We start from the raw sequence: 24,584 nt of genomic DNA, 5'->3' as shown, positions 1-24,584 counted from the left end.
AACCTAGCCTAACTGGGAGGCTCAATGATAGGAGCATTTTATGCTACATTATATGGTTAATCCCTATATTAATCTTTGTTAGTTTCTTATATTTTCTCTTTATTTATTTATTTTTATGTTTATTAGGTTTTTCGGAGCAAATATACAAAAAGAAGATAATATGGAGGAAAGATGCGTAAATAAGGAAAATCTTGGAGTCTAGACCCGATAGGAGACCTTGATGGATCAAGGAGCCCAATCCATGGAAACCGCAACAATCAAGGAGAAAATACTTAGCAAATATTGGTGATGACATGGCTTATTCACATTGGACTATGTGATATGAATAAATCCTAATTCAAGTAGAGAATCAAGAAGTTGGCTTTCTTTACATCACAAGGAATCTAAAACCAAAAAGGAATGAAAGAGGACTCAAGAGCACTATAAAAAGGCTACCAAAGCAAACGAGAAGACTTTTACGCACGAGAATCAAGCAAAGAACCCGAGCACAAGAATCTAAATAGAGCGATTTTAGACTAGCCGAATCCATTTTTAAACTAGTCGAATTCCGACAATTTTCAACTCTGGTTTTAGGATTTCTCTGTTTTCTTTCTTATGACCCTTTGTGAGCTTTCAAATCAAACTTTGTGCAACTAATTTCTTAGTAGTTGGGGGCTGTTGAAGCCCCAATCATAATTGTATGCCATGCTATGACATTTAATTAGTTTTTGTTCATTCAATGGATGAGAATCTAATTTCCAGTTTTAAATTGATGATTTCTTTATGTGCTTTCTTTGGTGGCCAATTTAGATTGCATGAGTAGGATTCTATTTCTATGAATGATCATTGCCTGTTCCTTTTAAGAATGTTTTGTTGAAAGTTCTAGAGTAGTAAATTGTCTATAAGGCAAGTGATTAGGTTCCTAGATTAATTGAGATGTGTCGTACTCATGATGTCTTTTGATGTTTCATTTTTCTCATTCTTAATGATTTCTATGTGTTAAGTCTAGAGTTGCACCAACCTAGGTTGCATTTTAGTAAATAGGTTAGGTGTAGAGCGTCTCTCACCTAGCATACAAGTAAGGAAAAACAATAGGTTAATTCAGGCATTGCGTTGGGTTAATTTGAGCATCTTTAACCATGGATAGATAAGACTAGGTTAAACATGGTTTGCATATATGATTGATTTGTGGTGGATACATTCCCTGACTTTTGTTCATTTATTGATTCTCCCTTAAGAAATTTCATTATTTGTTATTTACTTTTAATTGTTTTCACAACTTCATAATCAACTTTTAAAACTCAGAAAGTCTTACAATTAGTCCCATAAGTCCTCTGCGGGAGATACTACTTCCTTATTCTACAATTGACATTCAAATCGGTAGTAGGAAAATTGTTAGCATAAAATAACTGATCACTCAGTCCCACACCTGTTATTATTATTAATATAAGAAGGATGATTGTATAGCGAAGGGGACATATTACCTACCCTTCGAGTACTAGTACATGAATTAGACTTGGGATCGTTTTGGCTCAGCTCGAGAATAGGCCTATACTGAGACCGATACAGAGTTTATAGTTGGCTCCGTTCGGTTCGGGATGCCGAATTTTCATCAGTGATACCGATCAGTCTCGAAACCGATCAATTCAGTACAGTTTCGGTACCAATCAGTTTCAATAGTACTGTAAACCAAAGTTTTCAGTAACCTAAAAAAATGCAGCAGTAGCCAAATTTGGCTGCCTTCCTAATTAGTTATCCAGTGAACTACTGAACTTCATGCACATTTAAGTCCAAAATGCAAATGAAAACATAATACTTGGAACTACAAAAGACTAAAACAAGTGAATAACCTGTCCCAAACAAATCTCACAAATAAAATCATAAGTGCATATATTCATATAGCTTAGACAGTTCAATACTTCAATAGCTTACACAAATTGAAGTTCAGCAGCAAATTACTTCATGCACATTTTAGTCCAAAATGCAAATGAAAACAGAAAACTGAACTTCCAAATTACAAATAACTAAAACAAGTGAATGACAAACCCAAACAAATCTCACATGATAAAATCCGAGGTGCATATAGCTTAGAGTCTTAGACAATTCAATACCTTACATAATTTGAAATTCAGTGACAAATTGAAATCACTCAAACCAGTTCAGTAGCTTACACAAATTGAAATTCATAAGCCAAATGCCTAAACGGCTAAATAAGTTCATGAAAATATGAAATGATCAAGTTGAAAACACAAAACTGAAAGCTTAAGTAGTCCATGCTTACTGTAGGAACAAGAAAACATAAACAGAAACAAGTTCTTATGAAATGATCACCATCAAGTCGTCAACTGTTTTCTGTTTCATCAGAGTTTCTTCAGAGTCATCTTCACTGACTTCAACAACTTCATCATCAGTTTCGGTACAATTCTTTCCCTTAGCTTTTGGAGGAGGACAAGAGCTTGAAGAGGCTGAGGTTACATGATCTACATACCAAAGTACAAAACACAAGAAACTGATATCAGAATCTAAAACCATAATTGCAAAACTGCAATGTAAAATCACAAACACAAAAAGTTAGAATTCTTTACCTTTCTCACACTTTTCATAGAACTCATAATCTTTGATGCATGGTGCATCTTGTATGCATCTGATATCATTCCCCCTCAACCAACTTTGTAGACAAATTAATGCTTCGACATATTTAGGAGTCAATGAACTCCTAAAGTCGTCGATTACTCTACCTCAGGTACTAAAAGCGAACTCCGATGCAACTGTCGAAACTTGGACGGCCAATACATCTTTGGCTATTGCTGCAAGTATAAGGTACTTAGGTCTATTGATCTTCTACCATAACAGAATTGGGAACTCAAACCCTTCCTTCTCATTTGTGAATTCAAGAGGGTTCAGCAAGTATTTGTCTACTTCATGTGAAACCACAGCCTTATCAAGCTCAGAAACTACCTTTCTCCAATCATTGATGCAAGATTGTCTTCCTCTACTGGCAGTACTTGATACAGTGCTTTGTGAAGATGAGCTTTCAACCTTTCTTTGAACTCTCTTCTTTGCAGGGGCCTCCTTTGGTGCATACTCTTCATATAAGGACATCAACACATCGCGTAACTCCCTTGTTTTATTTTGCACATCTTCCAATTCAAACCCTTCTTTTGTCAACAAATGAGTTACATGCCTTAGCTTGAATCTAGGATTAAGGATCAGCCCTATAAACACCAAAGGATTCAAATCCCTAAAGCAACCATAATACTCGATGAATTTGAACCTCATATTTGCTGCCATATCAGTCAAAACCTTCTCGGTTTCCGAACCTATTGCCATTTCAAGTTCTATAAAGAGCTTGCTAATCTCAGTTTCGATTGACAACATATCATGAAAAGTGGTATGGATTGTGGGATGATTACTAGCATTAACTCTTAGAGTAACTTCATAGAACACCCTAAGAAACTGAACAAATACTTCCTCCTCATCCCATTTTTCATCAGATGGAGGCCCTACTCTAGGCCTCCTGCTTTAGCTTGGAACCAAATTTCCTTCCTCATCATACTCTTCCTTAGGCTCTTTGAAATAGGCTGAAAAGCCGCTGTCCGGTTGCAACTTCATCCTTGCAAAGGCTGCTTTGAACTTCAAGGCAGCTTCCAACATTAAAAATGTTGAATTCCACCTCATTGGAACATCCATAACAACCAAGCCTCTGCAAGAGATATGTTCCTATTCTACACAAGCCTTAAAGCTATCCAACCTTGTTGGTGAAGACCTAACAAACTTCACCGCATTTCTAATGGCTAGCACTGCTCTATTCAATCTCTTCAGCCCACTTCCAACAATCAAATTACAAATATGGGCTGTACACCTAACATGCATGTACTGACCCTCTAAGGTTGATTTTGGTTTTTCTCTTTTGTTAAGTTTGGACCTAACAAACTCAATAGCACACTTATTGGTTGTTGCATTATCTACTGTGATGGTTAAAACCTTGTTAATCCCCCATTGAAGCAAACAAGACTCAATCAAAAGACCTATGGAATTCCCACTATGGTTAGAAATAGTGCAGAAATTGATTATCCTCTTATGCATTTCCCATTCATCATCGATGAAGTGTGCTGTTAGCACCATGTAGTTGAAATTCTGAACACTTGTCCAAGTGTCAGTAGTTAGGCAGACCCTATAGTGTGCTAAATCAGTTTTCAATTTCTTCTTTGTCCTATCATACAATGACAGCAACTGTTTCACAAGAGTTTTCCTACAAGGAACCTTAAACATCGGCACTGCAACATGACAAAAATGCCTAAACCCTTGCTTTTCAACAAAGCTAAAAGGAAGCTCATCAACACAAATTTCAACACAAGTTTCATAACTTCATCAGGATTAAATGTTACAATTTTCATTGAATTACCCTTACTTTTATCACCAGCAAGCACTTTCTGATTTTTATCTATCACTCTCCTTCCTGGATAATACTTGCATGATTTGTTTATGTGCCTAATCATCCCTGAGTCCCATTTTTGTAGGAATCACAAGCATAGTCTCCTACAGGACCTTTAGGACAATATTTACACTTAGCCCTCCTAAATTCTTCTACAATGGGTGTGTTTGGTATGGCTGTGCTTTTTAGAAAAGCTGGCTTCTGCTTATTTCTGAGAAAAAGTAGCTGAAAAGCAAAGCAGTTGAGTGTTTGGTAAACTGGCTTTTTTTAAGTGCTGTTAGTGGCAAAAAGGAGTGGCAAAGTGTTTGGTAAACTCAAACTGGCTTGTGCTTTTTGTTTGTGGAATGACCAAATTGGACATGAGAGATTATTTTGCCTTGATTGTTTGGTAATACAATGTTGGTCAAATGCTTTTGTTATACAATGTTGATCAAATGCTTTTGTTATTATTTTTAATCTTTATTACGTCCTTATTCATTTTTGTCAACTTTAAATTTTTATAAATTATGGTGAGCATATGATTACTATTGGATAATTTTAAAAATAACTTGAACAAATATATTAGTAACATTAATAACAATTGGTTTCTGGTTCGCATCAAGTAACCACAAAAAATATCATAACATATTCAAATGTTCACGTTATTACGCGCACTCATCAAACTTTGAGTAATGTTATTTCTTATTATTTCCATTTCTTGTGCACCATGACCATGATATTCTTCTTCTACATCATCATCCATCTCTATCCCACGACTTGACCCATCACCTTCTCTTTCTTTACCGTGAACAAAATGCCTATCACGATGTGCATGTCTCCGTATATAATTATGAAGTGTCATGGTGGCAACAAATCATATTATTGTTCTTGGATTGGCATTAATTAGCTGCGGTTTGAACCATTCAATGGTGGAAAGGCTTGATCTTTCTCATCACAATATATAATTTGCCATCAAAAAGTGATATGGAACAAAACTCAAATTGCAAAATGTGGATTTTCTCAGTCAAGTTGGATGAAACGATTTGGTTTTATTTGTTTCAATGTTTTGATTCTTGTCCTCTGCTTTATTTTCTTCAGTGGCTGCTTAAACTTGTATGCAAGCCATTTTATTTCACCTAGTGATATTGTCTTTGTTGAAAAACCAATATTAATAGAGAATTCCTACCATATATCTTGTACTGAAAGGCACTAGTGGCGTTTAATTTTTTCATTATTTTGAAGAGGACAAATCAAATAATGACTCTCCAAAGCATTGGGAGTCAACAATATAAATCCAGTCTACATATTAATACTAGCACAGTCTACCAAAATTACATATCTAGAAACTTTACTACATTTGTTCAGATTCTGCTCACTAAATAATCAAACACATATTGAGCCTTGTATTAGTCCAACTCTATCTGAGAGATCGATTTGCATTGTTATAAACTGAGAAACGTCATACATGGTAGGCCTAAACTGTGGATTCTTTAGGTGCAAGTCCTCTTCATCTGTTTTTTGACAATTCTTTTTTCTTCTGTAAGTGATATAAATTCCATAGAAAACAAGTATAAGTACTCCTACCACAGGTGGGATTACCAAGCACACGACTTTGTAACCAATGTTCGAGCTGTGCTTCTTTTTGCCAGGATTCTTAGTGCAGGGCTGTAGACCTGTAGCATTGCCACACAGACCTTGATTCCCTTGCAATGCGTCTATAGGAGCTTCTTGAAATGCTTTGTTTTCTGGAATCGGACCCCATAATCGATTGTATGATATGTCAACGAACTCCAAGCCACGAAGGTCAGCAAAAGTCTAGGGAACAATACCAGAGAGGTTATTGTGGGACATATTCAGTGTCAACAGGCTTTCCAAATTACAAAACTCCTTTGGTATCTCTTGACTAAGAAAATTATGACTCAAATCTAGCACAGACAGCTGCTTCAACTGACCCAACTTAGTTGGGGTTCCATGGCTCAACTCATTGTTGCTCAAGTTCAGGTGGTGCAGTTTCACTAGGTTCCCCAGACTACTAGGAATTGACTGGCTCAAGTTGTTTTTGGACAGGTCAAGAAACTCAAGGTTAGTCAGTGATCCAGAAATGGTGGACGCGGAGCCAACAAGTTCCAGAAATGGGCGTCTTCAGTAAAATAAAAGGAGCAAAAAACAATAGCAGCCCATCTCAGGAAAAATCCAATAGCCCTGAATGCCAAACTCAAAGTTCACTCAAAGAATGGAAACTTCACTTAAGCAGCATACTCAAAGTTCAAACTCAAACTTCACTCAAAGTTCATTCATACTTTCTTTTGGTAATGCGTGTGTCCTAAAGTTTTATTTCTAGGTAAAGATCAGTTATACCAGTACCTTGATCAACAAATTCAAACAAAACCAGTCATATTCTTCTTCTCATCAATACATCACTTATGATTCCTCAATCAATTTTCCCTAATTGGAGAAGTAGAGATGGACACAAGTAGAACAGTTTAAAGATCAATTACATTTTCAGCAGCTCACTAATGAGTTCAAATTCCAGAAACAACTCTCCTAAAGCAATTCAAAACTCTACTGTTGTATGCTTCTCAAAGAAAACCAAGCAATCTGTAGCTAGCAAAATTTGAAAAAAAAACAACCAAAATCCCAGATCAAACATGCACTTCTTCAAAGCCCAGAAACCCAATGTCATATAGCAATACAGAATAAAAGTAGCAGCTAGATAATTAGTAATTGAAAAGACAAACAAAGGAAACAAGAGGCGAGCACCTCTTGACAAACAAGATTCTAGCTTTAACTACAAAGTAATCAGCTTCTTGGTTGAAACTGTGAACTTATAAACCATCAAGCTTACTCAATAACAATTGCAAACAAGGATTTGAATATAGAAGCATGACCCAAATAAGAATTAAGCGAATCAAAGAAGAACCCAGATAGGGAATCATAGATTGAGAAATGCAAGATGAAATAGGAACTGAAATGGAAAAGGGAGGAGTTATTAATACCTGCAGAGCTTTCGATTTTCAGAGCCTGGTACGAAAATCTGGGGATTGGATTGAGGCTTCGAACACGAATGAGAGGAGGCAGTCAGTGAGATGCAAGAGCAGTGTTTGATGGAAGAGAAGGGTTTGATGGCAGTGTGGTGTAATTGCTGAAAGGAAGAGAGGACACAACCCGGTATTTCAAAATGTTCATTAAACTACAGTAACTCCCGCTACAGTGGAAAAGCCAGTGCCTGCTTCTAAAAGCATGGGATTGCTGGCTTCGGCTTTTCGACCAAAAGAAGCAGTGGCTTCTGCCAAAAGCTGGGCAAAAGCAGGTTTACCAAACGCACACAGGTCAGGTGCTTATAAGCAGGGGAGCAAAAAAGCCCCCCCAAACGCACCCAATATCTTCCCGACCCTTCACTTTAGTGACTTTTAAATCTTTGTATTCCACAAAGTTCTCCCACACCCAACTACGTTTTCTATTAGCTCGAGGATTGCTACTAACCTTGTCAGACGAAGATGGAGCTCTTGCTCCTGCTTGAGTGACATCTTCTTCAGCTTTCTCAGGGATTGAGGGAGAGGTACCAGTTGAAGACACAACTAGACTAGAATATGCTTCTTTATGTACTTGAGATCTCTTCTTACTGTTTTTTAACTGAAACAAGTAAATTAAGCAACAATCAGATATAAACACAAGTAAATTAAGCAAAAATTAGATATGATATAAACTTAAACAAGTAAATTAAGCAACAAAATGTTACAAGTAAATTGAAACAAGTTAATTAATCAACAATCAGCTATGATATAACATTACATCAGAACATACAACTCTTTAAAAGCTACTGCTATTATGACATAAACTTTCCATCATAAATTCATAGCAGACAACTCCATAAGAAATTAACAAGTAAAAGACTCCAAAACTTGTATTTAGTTTTGGTTTCTTTGTTTACTTTTGTACTTCTGTTTTTGTTGATCCTACTATTTTGTTCTTTTCTTTTGGCAAGATTTTGGTATAGCCCCCCTTGCTTTGTACTTCTTTTTTCCTACATCAATAAATTCGGGTAAGAGTAAAGAGCTCGCTCTTATTCCGCTTCTTTAAAAAAAAAAAAAAAGTAAAAGACTAAAAGCTACTGCTATTTCAAATTATTGCAGTTATTGCTCAACAATGGCGACTTGGTCATATCTCTGTAAAGTGTAAAGAAATTAACAAGTAAAAGCTACTGCTAATCGAGCCATGAATGGAAACAGAAAAATTTGAGAGAGTGAGAGACTTACTCGCAGTTTTCCCATTGATTCGGAGTGAAGAATCTGAGAGACTGAGAGAGTGAGAAGCTACTACAGTACTGCTAATCGACTTGGAGTCAAAATGAGGCTCTTAACTTCTTCACGCTCGAAGTCTGATTTGGACTGAGAGGACTGAGAGTATGAGAGCCTTTGTTTTAGGGATGGAGGCTGAGTTGCTTTAGCCTTTTAGGATTGGGGTTTGAATTGAAAAGTGAAAACGCGAAGGAATAGGGAATTTAGAGCTAAATGATACGACAAGTCGTGTGTCGAATTTTAGTCGTTAGAAAATTCGGGTCGGATCAACCAATACAATATGTTTTTGACCCATACTGGTACCGACCCATTTACATGGATGTCGGTACGGTTCGGATCCGGATGCCGGCTAAACGACTTTTCATACCGACCTAATCGGTTTCGGCTCGAATCGGATGGGATCGGTATCGGTTTCTCAGTGTGGAATTCCCAGACCTAACACGAATCCTCATAGATTGCATCCTGACCATTGACAAATGACCTCTTTTTAATTGTAAAGGTTTAACCAATTTTATTTCATGAAGGTTTCAAACTGTGCATCGAGTCGTGTCATATTTGAGTTGACAATTGTATTAGGAGGTGGGTGTGAAAAGTTTTCGCATTTCTGTCCGGGAAGTTAGAGATAGTTGTAAGTACATAAATGTAAGATGTTGGATATTCACTGACAACCATATCATCTAGGTGGCACAATTGCCCTACGGTCTACGGAAGACCTTCTCCCAATGACTAATTATTTTGTGGTATCGGATTACTACGTAACAGTGCAATGTGGTGGTTCGGGCCAATAAGAATATTCGAATTTTTTGGAGCCTAATACAAGAGTGAGAATGAAAAAATTAGGTTTAATAGCCAATATTTGCTACTGTAGGTTTACTTTACCATAGTCTTGGTAATCTATGTTCAATTTTTGCCAATTTACTACCTTAGGTTTTCAAGTTTAGCCACTTTACTACTATTCTGTCAAATTAACTTGACTTCGTCCATTTCTCCGTACAAACACTGATTACTTTTGAAAACCTGAGATAGTAAATGGCTAGTTTTGAAAATTTAGAAAGAAAATTAGTTAATTTTGAAAGTTTTAGACTAGCAAATTAGCTAAAATAAAACCCAATATATCAAATTGCACTAATTTTAAATACCTAAGATAACAAATTAGTTGAAATAAGAACTAGGGTAGTAAATTGATATTGATGTAAAACATATGGTACTAAATTGACATTTATGCCAAAAAATATATATTGGGATCAATAAAAAATTAAAAAGAACACTTTTCATTGATTACCCCCAAAAGTAAATATTGTCACCCCCAAAAGTAAATAAATAGTTTCTTTCTTACTGTGATGAGTTGGCCACAAGGGATTGGTCGGCATGACGAGAAGGTGGACACCAGAGAGAGTCATGATTTGATTTCTCTGGGGTCAAAACGCAAGTTTGAAGCAAAAGAAACAATAGACAAAGACACTACTCTAACTCAGATCAGAGTTAACAGTTCAGAGAGCCATGGCCGCTCGGAAGCGAGCTTCAACAAACTCGTCCTCCTCGACTCAGACCAAACCAAGCGATCGCGAGCCACCCAAAACCCAAGAAGCGCCAATCTCAGCACCCAAGTCTGGTGTGATTCTCAAGCTGACGGCGTTGTTCTCCGTCCCCTACTTTTACCTGGTCTTGTACCATTACAAGATTGAGCAGGAGCTCAGAAATTCGATTCTGATCAATGCCGCCCTCAGCCTCGCGGCGTTCTTCGTCACCGTTAAGTTGATCCCTGTGGCTTCTAGATACGTTCTCAGGCGCAATCTGTTTGGCTACGATATTAACAAAAAGGGTACTCCTCAGGGTACTATTAAAGTGTGAGTCTTTCTTCTACTTACTGAATTGGGTATGTGTTGCAATTGCTTTTCGTGTCCTTAGTCGTCAAGTGTTTGCTTTTCATGATTTACAAAATCTCAAAGATTTAGTCTTTCATTCTAGACTTGTTCTTTTTATTCCAGTGCAAATATTTTCTGAATGTCTAGGAGCAGAATGGTGCATTGTGAATATGGAATTCAGTATTTTCGACAAATAAAGCACAGTGATTGATAACTTTTGTATTTGAGAATTGATTTTAGTAACAAAGATCGATTTCTATTGCTGTTATGGGGTTACTGTGATTTTGTATTCGTACAATGTTTCGTACTTCCCACTTAATTTTAGTGCTTTTGCTTCTCAGGCCAGAGTCGTTGGGCATTGTTGTTGGAATTGTCTTCTTGGTCTTTTCGATATTATTTCAGTATTTCAACTTCACTGCAGATTCAAATGTAAGTATGTTCTTTCATTTATATTGATTGCAGGAATATGCATTTTCCCTTGATATTTGGAACTCTTGCTATGAGATGAAACACGTAGCTTTTGGTGATGCCTGAGTGGCTTCTCCAAGGGGAAAGTCTAAAAGAAAATATTGTGATGACATAGGAGAGAAAAGTAATTGAAACAGCTCAAAATATTGTTTTACAGAAGTATTCATGGAGGTTGTTTAGGATGTTAGAGATAAATGGAGAGAAATTGGAAAGGTAGCCTCTATTAATAATAAATAGATAGGGGTTTCATATTTTGGGGTCGTAGGTCATTTAGGCAATGGTCCTAGGGAAGACCTGGCCCTGTTTGATGATCATGTGGCTGTGTTAGAGTAATGGATTGAATTAGAGGCTATGGTCATGCAAAACTGGTGTTTGTAAGGTAATGCTTCATTAGGCATTAAATGCTTGAATTTTTTATCTAGAATTTTGTAGGATAGTCACATGACCCTTGCTTTGTGTTACACTGTCAAATGGTGAAGATGATGCCCATGTGATGAGGATTACTGGAATGTGAATGCTGAGATGTGGAGTAGAAAATGAATAAAGGATAGACTCGGAGTACAAATACTCTTAAATTTAGAGTTAGAATGAGTCAATAACTGTAATGAGAGAACTAACATGGTAAACAACTCTTTGACTTGATGGATTATATTCCTTTTGCATCACCTATCATGGCTTCGTGTTTCTAATTTCATGTCAGTAAGTTGTGGATATTTGTCTTATTCGTGGAAGACCTCACTGTCATATATTTCAATCATGCAGTGGCTTGTTGAGTACAATGCAGCATTAGCCTCCATATGCCTTATGGTATTGCTGGGATTTGTAGATGATGTTCTTGATGTACCGTGGAGAGTGTGAGTATCCGGTCATTATTCTAGATTATAAATACAAATTTGATTTCCTTTATGCTTTATATATGTGAAATCGCAGATGGCTCTCCAAACTAATATTCATTCCTGTATGCTTTCTTGTATTTGTGAAGAGCAGGAAATTAATACTGCCATCAATTGCAGCTTTACCTCTGCTGATGGCTTATGCTGGACATACAACTATTATCATACCGAAGCCTCTTGTTCCATATGTTGGGCTAGAGGTCTGGGATCTAGGTATGCTCATCCTAACATGTTGGTATAATTATTTAGTAAATAATAAACTCATTATTGTAATAATGTACTCTCTCTCTCTCTCTCTCTCTCTCTCCCCCTCCTTCCCTCCCTCTCTCTGAAATGATAAAAGACATTTCAGTTATGTTATTTATTTATTTTTGCACTTAAGGATGTAAAGATGTGACATTGAGACTCATGAAGTATCATAAACACAAATTGTCTGACAAAAAATTGTGCACCTGAAGGTAACCATATGTGAGGTGTTAATTAATTTGTGTGTGGACATATTAGGTTCGCCATAGTGAAGCCCAAGGAATCAGATAACTTGTAGTCACATCTATAGTTATATTAACACTGTTAATTAGGATTATGTAAGCTTTATTATAATAAACTTGGCATCGACCGGATTTCTTGTTGCCATGTCCATCTTATATTTCATATCAAACTGAATATCCAGTAAACGTGAGATTGTATGGCAACCAATGGATTTAAGAGATAAAAGGTTTTTAAACGTTGCTACTTAATCTGAGCAGACTGTAATTAATTTGTTTTGCCATGTCAAAGGATGGGCGTGGTCTCCTAGTCTTTTCCTTGACACATGACACATGACACACACTAGCACTCATCTTTCGCTGAGATGAATATATTAGTAACTGGAATGAAACCCACAAGCAAGGCATTGGGAAACATGTAAATTCTGCATCTATCTGTTATAAATTAAAATAGTTGTAATAAATTGAAGATGTCGGTAGATAACTATGTTATATGCAATAAAATTGTTAATTTTTAGTATTGGCCACAGTTACACTTGAACGAATGAATACCACATACTTAATTTATTGGTCTATTTTTTTGCTTGGATGTGAAGGATGGATGTATAAACTATATATGGGACTTTTGGCGGTTTTCTGTACAAACTCAATTAATATTCATGCTGGATTGAATGGTCTTGAAGTTGGCCAGACAGTTGTAATTGCATCTGCTGTAAGTATAAGGATTTATGATACAGTTGCAAAATTTATGTTTTGGATAAGAAAGAATCTTTGTTGAAAGACACAAGAAACATAACATACCTCGACATTCCTCTCTTACTGATCTGCAGATTTTAATACACAATATCATGCAAATTGGAGCATCTGTAGATTTTGAGTACAAGATGGCACACGCATTCTCTATATATCTTGCCCAACCCTTACTGGCAACCTCCTTGGCATTGTTCTCTTACAACTGGTGATGCTTCTTCCTGTATTTAGTTACCGAGTTTCTTATGCTCATGGCTTTGGACTTGTGGAAGTATTGAACCTTAATATATATTTTTTTTCTGCCTTAATTCAGGTATCCTTCTTCAGCTTTTGTTGGAGATACTTACACATACTTTGCTGGGATGACTATGGCTGTAGTTGGGATTCTTGGCCATTTTAGGTGTGTTCCTCTTATCTTTCAATTTCACTGTAATATGGATAACACATGTGGGACCATAATTTTGCATCTTTAGTTATGGCTTCCTCCATAGACAATTCTCATACTCAGAGAATTTTCTGTATACATGGAACTTACATTCGTGCATATGTAGAAGAATCTGGTGGAATTTCCTTGTTCTTCATTGCGCTGTATTTGGAACCTATGTGTTTGAATTGATTCCCCACAACTAGTTCTTTTTATTGTTTATTATCCAACTAAAAGCTGCTGTTTCCGGTATTTCGTAAGAAATAATTGGTCCCTCAAGCACCCTTAGAATCTTACATTAGAGAGCCTATAAGTGAACATCAGACTATAAACTGAGCTGCAACTGGTGTGAAAAGTGTGGAGCTCGTCGTAGATCATGATTTCTAGTTAAACATAAAATATGTAAGAGTGCAGAAGTAAAATTCTTTCAATTAGACCAATAACATTAATACCTTTGTGGAATCAGGATGTTCCTTTGCCAATATATTTTCTTTCCATTATTATCTGCCTGATTATTGACCTTTGTTTTCCTTCTCCTTTTGAATTTTCTGGTTCAGTGAAACGCTCCTGATTTTCTTTCTCCCTCAAGTCTTGAACTTTCTCTTGTCGCTGCCCCAGGTTTGATCTAGTTCTCTCTTCTCTCTCTCCCCTCTATGCATATAACAATTACGCATGGGTAGGATTAACTCACAGTTCATGACATGTGAGGCATCTTATCTGCTGTTATCTTTTTCAGCTTGCTGGGATCATTCCATGTCCGCGCCATCGTCTCCCAAGGTAGCTTTTTGTAACTGCCAGAACTGCTGGAGCCATCTTCTGTTAACAATCTTTATAAATATATTCCATATCTGTTATTCTTCAGGTTCGATCCTGAAACTGGACTGCTGACTGGGACAAATGATGGGACGCTTGTAAACTTGTTCCTAAGACAATTTGGCAGGATGACAGAGAAGAAACTTTGTGTTTATCTTCTCGTTTTCCAGGTGATTTATTCATTTTTAGTTGTGCGTATAACCTGCAAATTCCAAGGCATGTTATCCTGAGTCTGAATAGGCAGATGTGAATAACTGCAATATGTGTCCTATTTAGAGCCTTTAAACCGGCATTTTTAGTTGATTTCTCCCTATTGTGCCTAAGAATGCTTGTCTTGGTCTTTTTTGGAAGTCATGAGACCAGTCGTGAGATTTAGGTCTTTTTTAGAAGTCAGACCAGTCGTGAGATTTAAGTATTTTGAGGTCTGTGTATGATTTAGTATGTGTTGAAGGATTCTTCTAGGGCCTGGATATTAGGTTGCTGTGATCCTTATTAAAAGTAGATTGGGAAGAGTCTTGGTATGTAAACTTTTATCCTTAATATTCAGAAAAAGTCAGATTAATGTGTTTCTTTTGGGTCTCTTTCCTAGAACTCAATCCAATATTTTGTCCTTCATCTCTATCATGGTTTTGCGACAGTAGCCTAAACATCCTGTCCTGCATGATTATGCATTTTTCGTCTGTTAATTGTGTAAGCGTCTCATTTGATGAATGTTTATCTACATGCAACAGGCTCTAGCATGCTGCTTCTGTTTCCTGTTGAGATACTTCCTTGCTGGTTGGTATAAATGAGGCAAAAAAGAACCAACTTCTACAAGCAAGCGTCCACAAACATACATTTCCTGCAAGCGAGTCAATACCATCGGCAACACATAGATTAGACATCACTTTGAAGTTTTGACATTCTTGAGATGGGTTACAACTTGTATGTGTTTAAATTAATTTAACAAAAGGGGAGCATTCATAATAGATGAAATTAGAGTTCAATTTGTATTTTAACCGTTGATGGAAAACATTATGTTGTCATGTCAAATCCTATACAGTCCATGTAATATTACCAGGAAAGAGATTATGATTTGCCTCAAATCAAACAAGAAGCCATCCAATTTCTCTCTCAAATCTTCTGCATATTTTATTGAACCCATTTTTTTTTTTTTAAATTTCTGTTTAGTATTTCTCTTATCCATATATTTTTATAAGAAGTAGCAATGGGGTCTGTTTTTTCTCTCTGCGTCTTTTTGATCTAGGTTTTAAGGGCATCTTATTGGGTTTTAGGCATCTGGGTATTCAACTCCAAGTTAAAGTTGGAATCTTTATTGGGATTACAGTAGCTTTGTTTAGGATTTTGAATTGAAATGGCTCGGTTGGTTCTGCCATGCAAGAGTTCGGCTTTTGTGAGGACCAGTCTTCTGGGTTTGGTATCATCTGCTCCTGTGATTACCCAGGAATAATCTATTAAAGGGTTGCAAGTCTGCTTCTTTTTCTTCTCTTGAGAGTTATTTTACTTTCAGTCTGTGAAAGTAAATAAATGTGATTCTTATTCTCTGTGTGTGTGAAAGGTTTGAACTTATAAGCAGTGCCACTATTGTGTTTGAGATGCTCAAGTGAACTCTCAAATAAGACTGGAGCATAGGACGGTAGGACCTACCTAGATTCAGAAGAGCCTCTTCACCCAACTAAACCAACCCTTGATAGACTAAGGGCCTTCCTTTACCCAGCAATGATCCTATCTCTAAATCCCCATTATTAATGTTTCATTTTATCTTTTATTTTCCAGTTTGTTCTTCTGCCAAAAAAAAAAAAAAAAAACCAGCTTTTAGATGAATTTATTTGAAAACAGGGGTCAACTAATCATCAGCTTGATGGAAAAACGAGTTCACCAGTAAGCATGACAATATTGAAATGAAAAAAGCATACTATCACTGTCATGACTAAATGCATTCTCAACACTTGATGCAGTCTTCAATCCCCTGATATTTATGTAAACACTATGATTATAAAAATAACATTGAACTTGCATTTCAGAGTGGCGGAGCTTTGCTTCATGTTCCAGGGACCATAAGATAAATTAAAATCAGTTTTGCTTTTAGTGTGCTTTTAATGTGAAAAGCCAGTTGTATATGGTACAATGCTTTTCGTTTTCCTTGTTTTCTGTTGTTCAGTGCATTTATGAATTGGGGTAATTGGATTGTATACTTAGTGAGAGTCAATTAATTGTATACTTAGTGAGAATCAATTAAAGAAATTCAAAGTGCTCGGCAGAGGTTAATTAGGTTCTCTTTTCACATAGGTGGTATATGAATGCAGAGCTTAAGATGACTCGGATTATGGTTGAATTGTTCATCAGAAAATAACTGCATTTTCAGTTACATTTGTTTCACGACTATAAAGAATCTTAATGCTGTAAGATTGGTGGTATGCAGAATTACAATTTCAGTCGTTTGGTTGCAAAATGATCCAGACATTGTAAGGTTGGTAGTATGCATTTTGCTGACCTGCACAATTTACATGGTATCTGTATAATCTAGAATTAGAGCTATAGAAGAAAGGTATATCATGTGGGTTGAAGTTGAACTGCTGATCATTGTTGATGTCAAGGATTCTTTTGTCACTGTTTTCGTTTATTATGTTTTCTGGTCAGTGTTATTTAATAAGAATCTCTATACCAATTAGAGCTGAAATGCAGAGAAAGATCAATATTTCTATTATTTCCAACTTCCAAGAAAATCGAAGTTGCAATATATAGGAAAAGATCAATTACTATATATTGTTAAGTGATTATTATATCAATGCTATATGGGTTTACCAAAAGTCAGGTGATTCCATAGAAGGAATTTGGTTGCAGCGATACTAGGAATTAAACTCTGTATTAGTTGGATGATCTCATTCTTAATTAAACTTAATAACTCGCTTTGAAAATTTGGTCTTACTAGAGCTTGAAGAAATTCTATTTGCAACTATCCAAGACATTTTGCATAATTTCAACTGCTAATATTGACTCTCTGATGTCATGCCGTTCAATATATTTCCACAACACTGCTTGATGCATTATGTATTGCTTCAGTGATAGATATTTCAGCTATTTCAATGCTTGCTGCTTCAATTGCTATTAGGTCGAAGTTGGAAGGCATCTGAACTGCGTCTGAAGTCTTGGGATGATCTCAATAAGCTATGGTTTGTTCTGCTTAAAGAGAAAAACATGCTGATGACTCATCGTCAGATGCTTCACGCACAGAATCTTCGTTTTCCTAATCCTGAGCGCCTTCCCAAAGTATGACCCTCTCTTTTAACCATTTTCTGATTTGTATCAACAGAAAAATACTTTGAAGTACTTCAAAATCTCCTTTGCATGAACAATAGTTTCCTTTGTTTATTCTTCTTGCAAATTCTATCATCATTGTTGATTCCTTGTTGTTGTCATCATGAAATTCAGGTGAGGAAGTCAATGTGTCGTATCAAGCACGTACTCACTGAGAGAGCAATTGAAGAACCCGATTCCAGGAGGTCTGCTGAGATGAAGAGGATGATAAATGCGTTGTGATGGCCTCTACACCCATGTATTCGATAGTTGGTGATATTGGCGACGCTGCCTAGCTAGCTTCTTTATCTCCTTTGCATCTAGGACTAGAAACTTCTGGTAATCCGAATTAAAGGGAGCAACTTGTAATATGTGATAAATCTATGATGGCTTTATCTTTCTATTTTGATGAACTCTTCTGGTGGCTTGTTTCTATGTGAGCAAAATAATTAATACAGTTTCTTATTTCTTCTGCTAGCTATGATTTTTTGAATCTGCATGACAACTTGCTTTATTATTATATATTCGTAGGTATGTAAATTTTGCTCTCCAACTCGGACTTTATTTTGCAGAATCAATAGAACTTGACGACCATTCTAGTTACATTTCAAAGTTCAGTCCTAAACCTAGGACTTTCACACAAGTCATCTAAAATTGCAGTAATAACTTGCGGATGAAGTTGCTCCGTACTCGAAGCTCAGCATCCGATCCAGACTTAGAAAAGCACATCAGCAACCTGGTTGATTTAACGATACCAAAAAAAAAAATTCCCTGGTTGATTTAACGATACACATGATGTTTCACAATGCAGGACTTGTTCCATTACAATTGGCAGCAATTGCAGGCCATCCACACCATTTTGTATCAAGTTAGAATTTCAGAATCACGTTCAATCAGGATGTTCAGACATTGTTAGGATGCGTCTGTGGCCAATATCAACCCACTCCATGAAGCACAGTACCATTCACCAATTTATCCACATAACCGGAAGTCCAGTTGCCAGAATGGCTCCTCAAAATAGCACCAGCACCGATGTCCCCGTTTTGATTTTCTAGCACCACCCACATTGAGCTTATAGAAGTTCACAGAAGGCTTACTCCAACCAGTCTGACCATGCTGGCAGCGTTCTACTACTTAGCACCATCAATTATAATCTTGCTTGGATTAAAGGGAAATGAAATATCTCATCAAAAACAGCTTTATTTCCTCACTTCCATAAGAACCAACATGTGAAGAAGACAACCAAAACAATCTTTCCTGCAGTGAGCATTAGCAGAAACCCAAGCATACCAGTCCAGATGCATAGTTCTAGCGATAGTGTCAAAACAAATGATACCAGTCAAAACCCCTTCAGCCCCTATACAATCTCTTAGGAAATGAAGCAAGGTTTTAGCCTCATTATGGCATAAAGGACATAAGGAATTAGAAGTCAGTCTTCTTTTGACACTTTCAACATTAGTAAGAACCTTGCCATGCCAAAAGAAGTATTCTGCTTTAGGAGAAATGGGCAACTTCCATAACAAGGACGAAGGAGAATCAGCAATATTATCTTCTTTCACAGTTGTAAGGTAGGCTGATGTGACAGTGAAATGGTCATTGCTAGCTCCAACACATATCAGAACCACAGTCATCATAGCCATTTGGAATTTTAATAACTGAGCTTACAACTTCATAAGTTAGATTGGATCTGAGAAAATCTAAATTCGATTGCTCACTATTCCAACAATCATTAACTTTTAGACTGCTATCAACAGTATTTATATCAGAGATAATCCTTCTGCATCATTTTTCAAGGCTTTTTTTTTTTGCTAAATTTCATTGTAGATAATATCCATGTACCATGGAGTGTAATGATTCCAAATTATTATACAATTGATATTTTTGTTTTTTTGAATGCCTTTCATCCTTGAATCAGATCACTTGTAATCCCATTTCCTTCTGTAGTAATACTGTCAAATATTCATCATATAACTTGAGTGTGTGGATTGCAGCATGGACTGGATTTTGTGTCGCATATCAAGCATGAAATCGTATGTCACCAAGTTGTATGATAAGTTATGCAACAGATATATTGTCTAGGCTCTTGCACACACAGCTGGCACCAGTACGAATATGAAGGCTAGCTATAGAATGGAGTTGAAGATTTTGCAACTTCAGTTATGACTTGTTACAGAATTTTCAAACTACTTGAAAATCAAAATCTTGCAAGGATTGCTTAGAATTTCACATCACATCCGAGGCATATGCCACGACATCGATCATGAATCTGAACCGATGATCTTATGAAGTTATTCCTAAAACAATTAGCAGGATGACAGGGAAGATAAACTAGGGACAAGCAGCTGTACTTGCCAAATCTTTTGAGTAGTATGATCTTTCTCGGTTTCCCAATCAAGAAAACAGAAATGCCATCATGTTGTTCAGCTGTCAACCATAGCAAACTTGAGGCATGGAAAGGAAAACGTCCATGATTTGCTCATTACGAATACCACACCACGATCTTGTAATACATGGGTTTTAAATCTCATGATAAGCTTTTGAATAATAATCCGTTCACACAGTCTCTACAGTATCTCCGCTTGCCTTTGACCCAGTTTCATTCTCATCTAAGCTTAACACAAATATCATGTTTATAAACTGAGCCACTAATGCATAAGGAATTAATCACAACGACGAGCCTATAACAGATGAGTATTAGTTAACCATTCAGCAGTAATCTAACATGAAAAGAATTCAAAGCCTTTTGCATTACATAAGAAAGCTCTTCCACAGGTAGTAAACAGCTGGTCACTTCCACAACTAAAAATATATTCAAACTACACAAATACGTCAGTCAGCAAGGATTACCTCTGAATACAGCCATTATCTAATTGTAAGTCTCCAACATTCGTGTCTCGGAAAAACTTTTTGTATAATCCACTTATCGCCAAACAAAATCAGCCAAGACTTGATTCCCCTTTCCAAATTCAGCTTGTCCTAATCAACATCCATTTCCTGGTCCTTCTCATTGGTACCGCTCGACCATAGTTTGATAGTTCGGTCATGTGATACACTAGCAATGTGATGTCCATCTGCCATCAACAACAATACATTGGATTAGATGTTAACCCCATAAACTAGCTTTGAAGCAAAGGAGCTGAATAAAGTAGAGAAGAAAATTTGATGAACAAGTCCCACTACATGCCAATGTTATTTTTCTTTGTGTTTGGTAATGCATACACGAATGTTATATGTCAATGACACACCAGAGACTGTACAATTGTCAACAAAATGATTTTCTAATTTTTATTATATCCCCCTTTTACATGGTTAACACGGGGAATTAAGGATGCTGGTAATATAGGATGCTGACAATCAATTATTTTTATAGTTAACAAGGCCATTATGTCCTCATACAAAGGTTATGAAAGTGGAACAGGCACCAGCAACATATACGAGGCCAAATTTCTGCATCGGAAGCTTAAACTATACACATTCAGATGTCCAGTCATGAAGAAAGGGATTAAAGGTGTGAATGAGATAGTAAATGTGAGTGAGATAGTACAAAATCATTCCAGATGATCTGATTTGAATTGAGAGTAAGATTGAACCATACTTGAAGAGACAACTTTTTATCTCAATGGTCCAGTCTTTATTATCCTTCATGATAGATGACTAACTAAAAGAGACAACAGTTTTGGGGTAAAACAGGCTTTGAAATTGGGTGTGACAATTAAAGTTGGGTTGTTTACTACCAGACAAGTGAATCTATTGGAAGATGTGTATTCTACTGTACATGAATTGTCCGATGTTAGTGGAGTTTCGGTCATGGTTTATGCCAGTGGTAAGTCATCATGCATTGTGTTCCTACATTAAACATGAGTCCAGATTGAAGTGGTGACTTCAAATCTCTTTGTAAAGTCGATAATTGTCAAGAGTCAAAAAGTTGTCTCTATTGGATGAGTGCTGCTGGGTAATAGTGAAGTTGCTGGCATCATATCCTCTCTACTGGGACTTTTCTACCTTAGTAATGCCAAAATAGCTGTATAGCATATGTCTAGTTTCACATTATTGAGGGCAGAATTTCTGGTTGGCAAAATACTACTGGTTGGGAAAATGATCAAGAACAACAAAAAATGAACTTGCCTCAAGGATCCAATAAAAAAATGACCCAAGGTTTTCCTACTCAGAGCGGCTAGTTAAAGTTGCACAAAAAAAAAAAAAAGAGATTTAACTTGGTGAACTCAAAGCAGGAAGACAAGCACATCAGATTGTAAACAGTAGAAAGTTAATGTAATGAGTATATCTACTTATTTAAGAAAATATGACTACAGCCTAATAGAGGCACATAGGTAGAAAGGGATGACAAATGTAAAGCGCAAATCTCTATACGCAAGTGAGAGGAGTTTGGGCAGGTAAACTGTAGCTACTAAAGCCCCGTATATCAACATATTATGGTTTCAAGGGTCATCTCATTTTCTTATTATGCTTTAAACTATCCTATTTGTTAGTGATATACGAAAAGTCATGCATACAAATGGTAAAAGCAAGAAATGAAAAGAAAAAATAAAAACAAAATGCAAAACCATATTGGATGAAAACTTACCTCCTGAAACATCCAAGGAAGTAACTTTTGATTCGTGTCCAGAGAGCGTCTTGACAGGCTTAAAATCTCGGGCTGACCATATCTGGTAAATTGCACACAAGATAAAATATGGTATTCAGTAGATATAGCAACCAATAAAATGGTATAAACAATTATAATAACTCCAATTCAGTTAATGTAGAAATAATGGTGCTCAGAAGTAGTTGATACCTTTGCTGTCATATCATAGGAGCCAGTTACCAAGAAATATCCCTCTTGAGGTTCAAATTTGACCTGTGATATGAGATTGGAGTGTGCTGGAATAATGTATATGGATTTCTTTTTCCTTAAATCCCATATCCTACAAGTGTTGTCTTCACCCCCAGTGGCTAGATAATAACCATTTGGTGAAAAACTGAGTGCAAGAACCTGAAAAATACAATGGAAAAAAATGAATGAATCATGGGAAAGTAAGCACGACCATAATTGTCCATCTCATCAGATCATCAATAACATAAATAAAATATGAAATTAGAGTCTTACTTTTTTGACATGGCCTTCCAATGTAAGAATACTTCTACCACTACGGAGGTCCCAAACACGAGCAAGCGCATCCAATCCAGCAGTTGCAACCAATGAGCCATCCAGGTGGAAGTCTATTGCATAGACACTCCTACTGTGACCTTCTTGAAGAAGCAACTCTTCACCAGTCTCTACGTCCCACAGCCTCCAAGTCTTGTCAAAGCTAGTTGTACCCAAGTACTTTCCTGAGGGATGGAAGGCAATGCGGGCAAGACGGTCCAAATGTCCCCCGAATGTCATCAGGTGTGCTCCTTCGCTGTTCCACAACCTCGCAGTCCTATCCGCAGACGCAGTTGCCAAGAGATGATTTTGCACAGGAGAAAATGCAACATCGGTTAAGCGCTCTGTATGTCCCTTCAAGGTGGCAACCTTTGTTACTTGAGGCATGCTCCACAGCTTGGCAACTGGACTTAGAGCGCTGCGAAAAGCAAAAACAACACAACAATTCAATCCACCACTTCTGCAATGGTATACAAACACAACATACATAACAATAGCAAAGCCCCGAAAAGCTACACAGACCTAGTTAGAAAAGAGCCCTTTCACCTCCTAGTCACATAGAGTAAAACAATCATCAAAAATCAAATAGCAGCAAGAAAAAGCAAGCCTAGCACAAACTAAATTTGCAATGTAAACACCGAAATAATCGAAAACATACCAGGCGGCGAGCAATTTGCCATCTTGTGAGAATGAGCAACCAGAAAGTGGCCTATCATCCCCAATCTCACTGCAATCAAGCTTCAAATTGGAGGCCTGCTCTAAAGCCCAGTTGATCTCGGCATCCATATCCTCATCCGGATCCTCCTCCTTCCTCCTCGCACGTTGAAGCCGCAACGCCGCCCTGGGAATCGAGTAGTGAGCAATCTGAACCCTAGCGTCACGCAAAGCCCTGGGCCTGGTCGCTTCAGTGAAGAAGGGGTACTGAATTTCTTGATCGAAGTCAGAATCGTCGGGGCCTTGAGCACCAGCAGCAGAAGCCTCGTCCTCGTCGTGAGCTTTCATCAGCGTCTCCAGCTGCGCCGAATCGAGCTTGGCCAGAATCGACCTGAGCCGGTCCCGCCTTTCCATCTCTCGCTCTCCGAACAGAGTCATGGGCTCGCCGAGGCGCCGGAGACGAGTCCGGACGGCGTTGTCGTTGGTGGGGACGGCGAGGGCGGAAGCGCGGCGCTTCATCAAGAGCTGCTGCATTGCTCTCTCCTGTCGCTCTCGCGCCGCTTTTTGCTCTTCGGATATATGGTATTCGACTCCGGCGGAGGAGGCTCCTTGAGTTGCGGCGGCGGCGTCGTCATCGGAACCGGAGTCGGAGTCGGTCGTCCTGGCTGCTGCTTCGCCGTTTTGGGGGGGCTCGGAAGCTGCTATAGAGGAGAGAAGCTTCTCCTCCTCCTCCTCCATCGTCATCTCTTTTCTTTGGAAACTGAAAACCCTGGTTTCGAAATTTGAGAGGTTTTGGGGAAGAAACTAGAGCGGGCAAATTTAGCTCCCTCCCCTGCTTTTAACGACGCTCCGTGTATATACCCTTTTTTTTACTTTTTATTTACTTTAATCGACAATTTAGATACATATAGGGAAATTCGTCCAAACAGTGTCTGAACTTTTCCAGACTATTAATTTTCATACCTATACTTTAAAAAATGTCATAATGGTACCTGAAGTTTTGGCCCTGACCTAATTTCTGTACCTAGCAACAGTAAAGTCGTCAAGGGCGTTAAATTTTGAGGGGTAAATCTGGAACTTCAGGTATTCTCAAGGGAA

General features: G+C 37.4%; 3 protein-coding genes across 4 annotated transcripts; 1 reads left to right on the top strand and 2 right to left on the bottom strand.

The window, feature by feature from the left end:
• Positions 1-5,629: 5,629 nt before the first annotated feature.
• LOC133719728 (uncharacterized) lies at positions 5,630-8,754 on the bottom strand. 2 transcript variants are annotated; one of them, XM_062145894.1, is made up of 4 exons: positions 8,650-8,754; positions 7,877-8,026; positions 7,390-7,535; positions 5,630-6,436 (listed from the first exon to the last, which is right to left on the bottom strand). In XM_062145894.1, the coding sequence occupies exons 1-4, from the start codon at positions 8,662-8,664 to the stop codon at positions 6,409-6,411; spliced, it is 339 nt and encodes a 112-aa protein (XP_062001878.1). In that variant the 5' UTR covers positions 8,665-8,754; the 3' UTR covers positions 5,630-6,408. The 2 variants fall into 2 exon arrangements, with proteins under 2 accessions (XP_062001878.1, XP_062001877.1); XM_062145893.1 differs by having other exon boundaries at positions 5,630-6,208.
• A 1,364-nt stretch (positions 8,755-10,118) lies between these two features.
• On the top strand, positions 10,119-15,507 carry LOC133723321 (uncharacterized). The gene is made up of 11 exons (XM_062150135.1): positions 10,119-10,538; positions 10,898-10,985; positions 11,787-11,878; positions 12,012-12,130; positions 12,999-13,114; positions 13,233-13,360; positions 13,466-13,552; positions 14,134-14,194; positions 14,313-14,353; positions 14,439-14,559; positions 15,121-15,507. The coding sequence occupies exons 1-11, from the start codon at positions 10,192-10,194 to the stop codon at positions 15,178-15,180; spliced, it is 1,260 nt and encodes a 419-aa protein (XP_062006119.1). The 5' UTR covers positions 10,119-10,191; the 3' UTR covers positions 15,181-15,507.
• A 4,839-nt stretch (positions 15,508-20,346) lies between these two features.
• Positions 20,347-24,331, bottom strand: LOC133721578 (U4/U6 small nuclear ribonucleoprotein PRP4-like protein). The gene is made up of 5 exons (XM_062148233.1): positions 23,491-24,331; positions 22,794-23,250; positions 22,482-22,679; positions 22,272-22,353; positions 20,347-20,757 (listed from the first exon to the last, which is right to left on the bottom strand). The coding sequence occupies exons 1-5, from the start codon at positions 24,228-24,230 to the stop codon at positions 20,663-20,665; spliced, it is 1,572 nt and encodes a 523-aa protein (XP_062004217.1). The 5' UTR covers positions 24,231-24,331; the 3' UTR covers positions 20,347-20,662.
• Between the last annotated feature and the right edge of the window lie 253 nt (positions 24,332-24,584).

The sequence above is a fragment of the Rosa rugosa genome, chromosome 7, assembly GCF_958449725.1.
Source record: "Rosa rugosa chromosome 7, drRosRugo1.1, whole genome shotgun sequence".
Lineage (NCBI taxonomy): Eukaryota > Viridiplantae > Streptophyta > Magnoliopsida > Rosales > Rosaceae > Rosa > Rosa rugosa.
The sequence above is the reverse complement of the archived record's forward strand: the minus strand, read 5'-3'. Positions and strand labels throughout refer to the sequence as shown.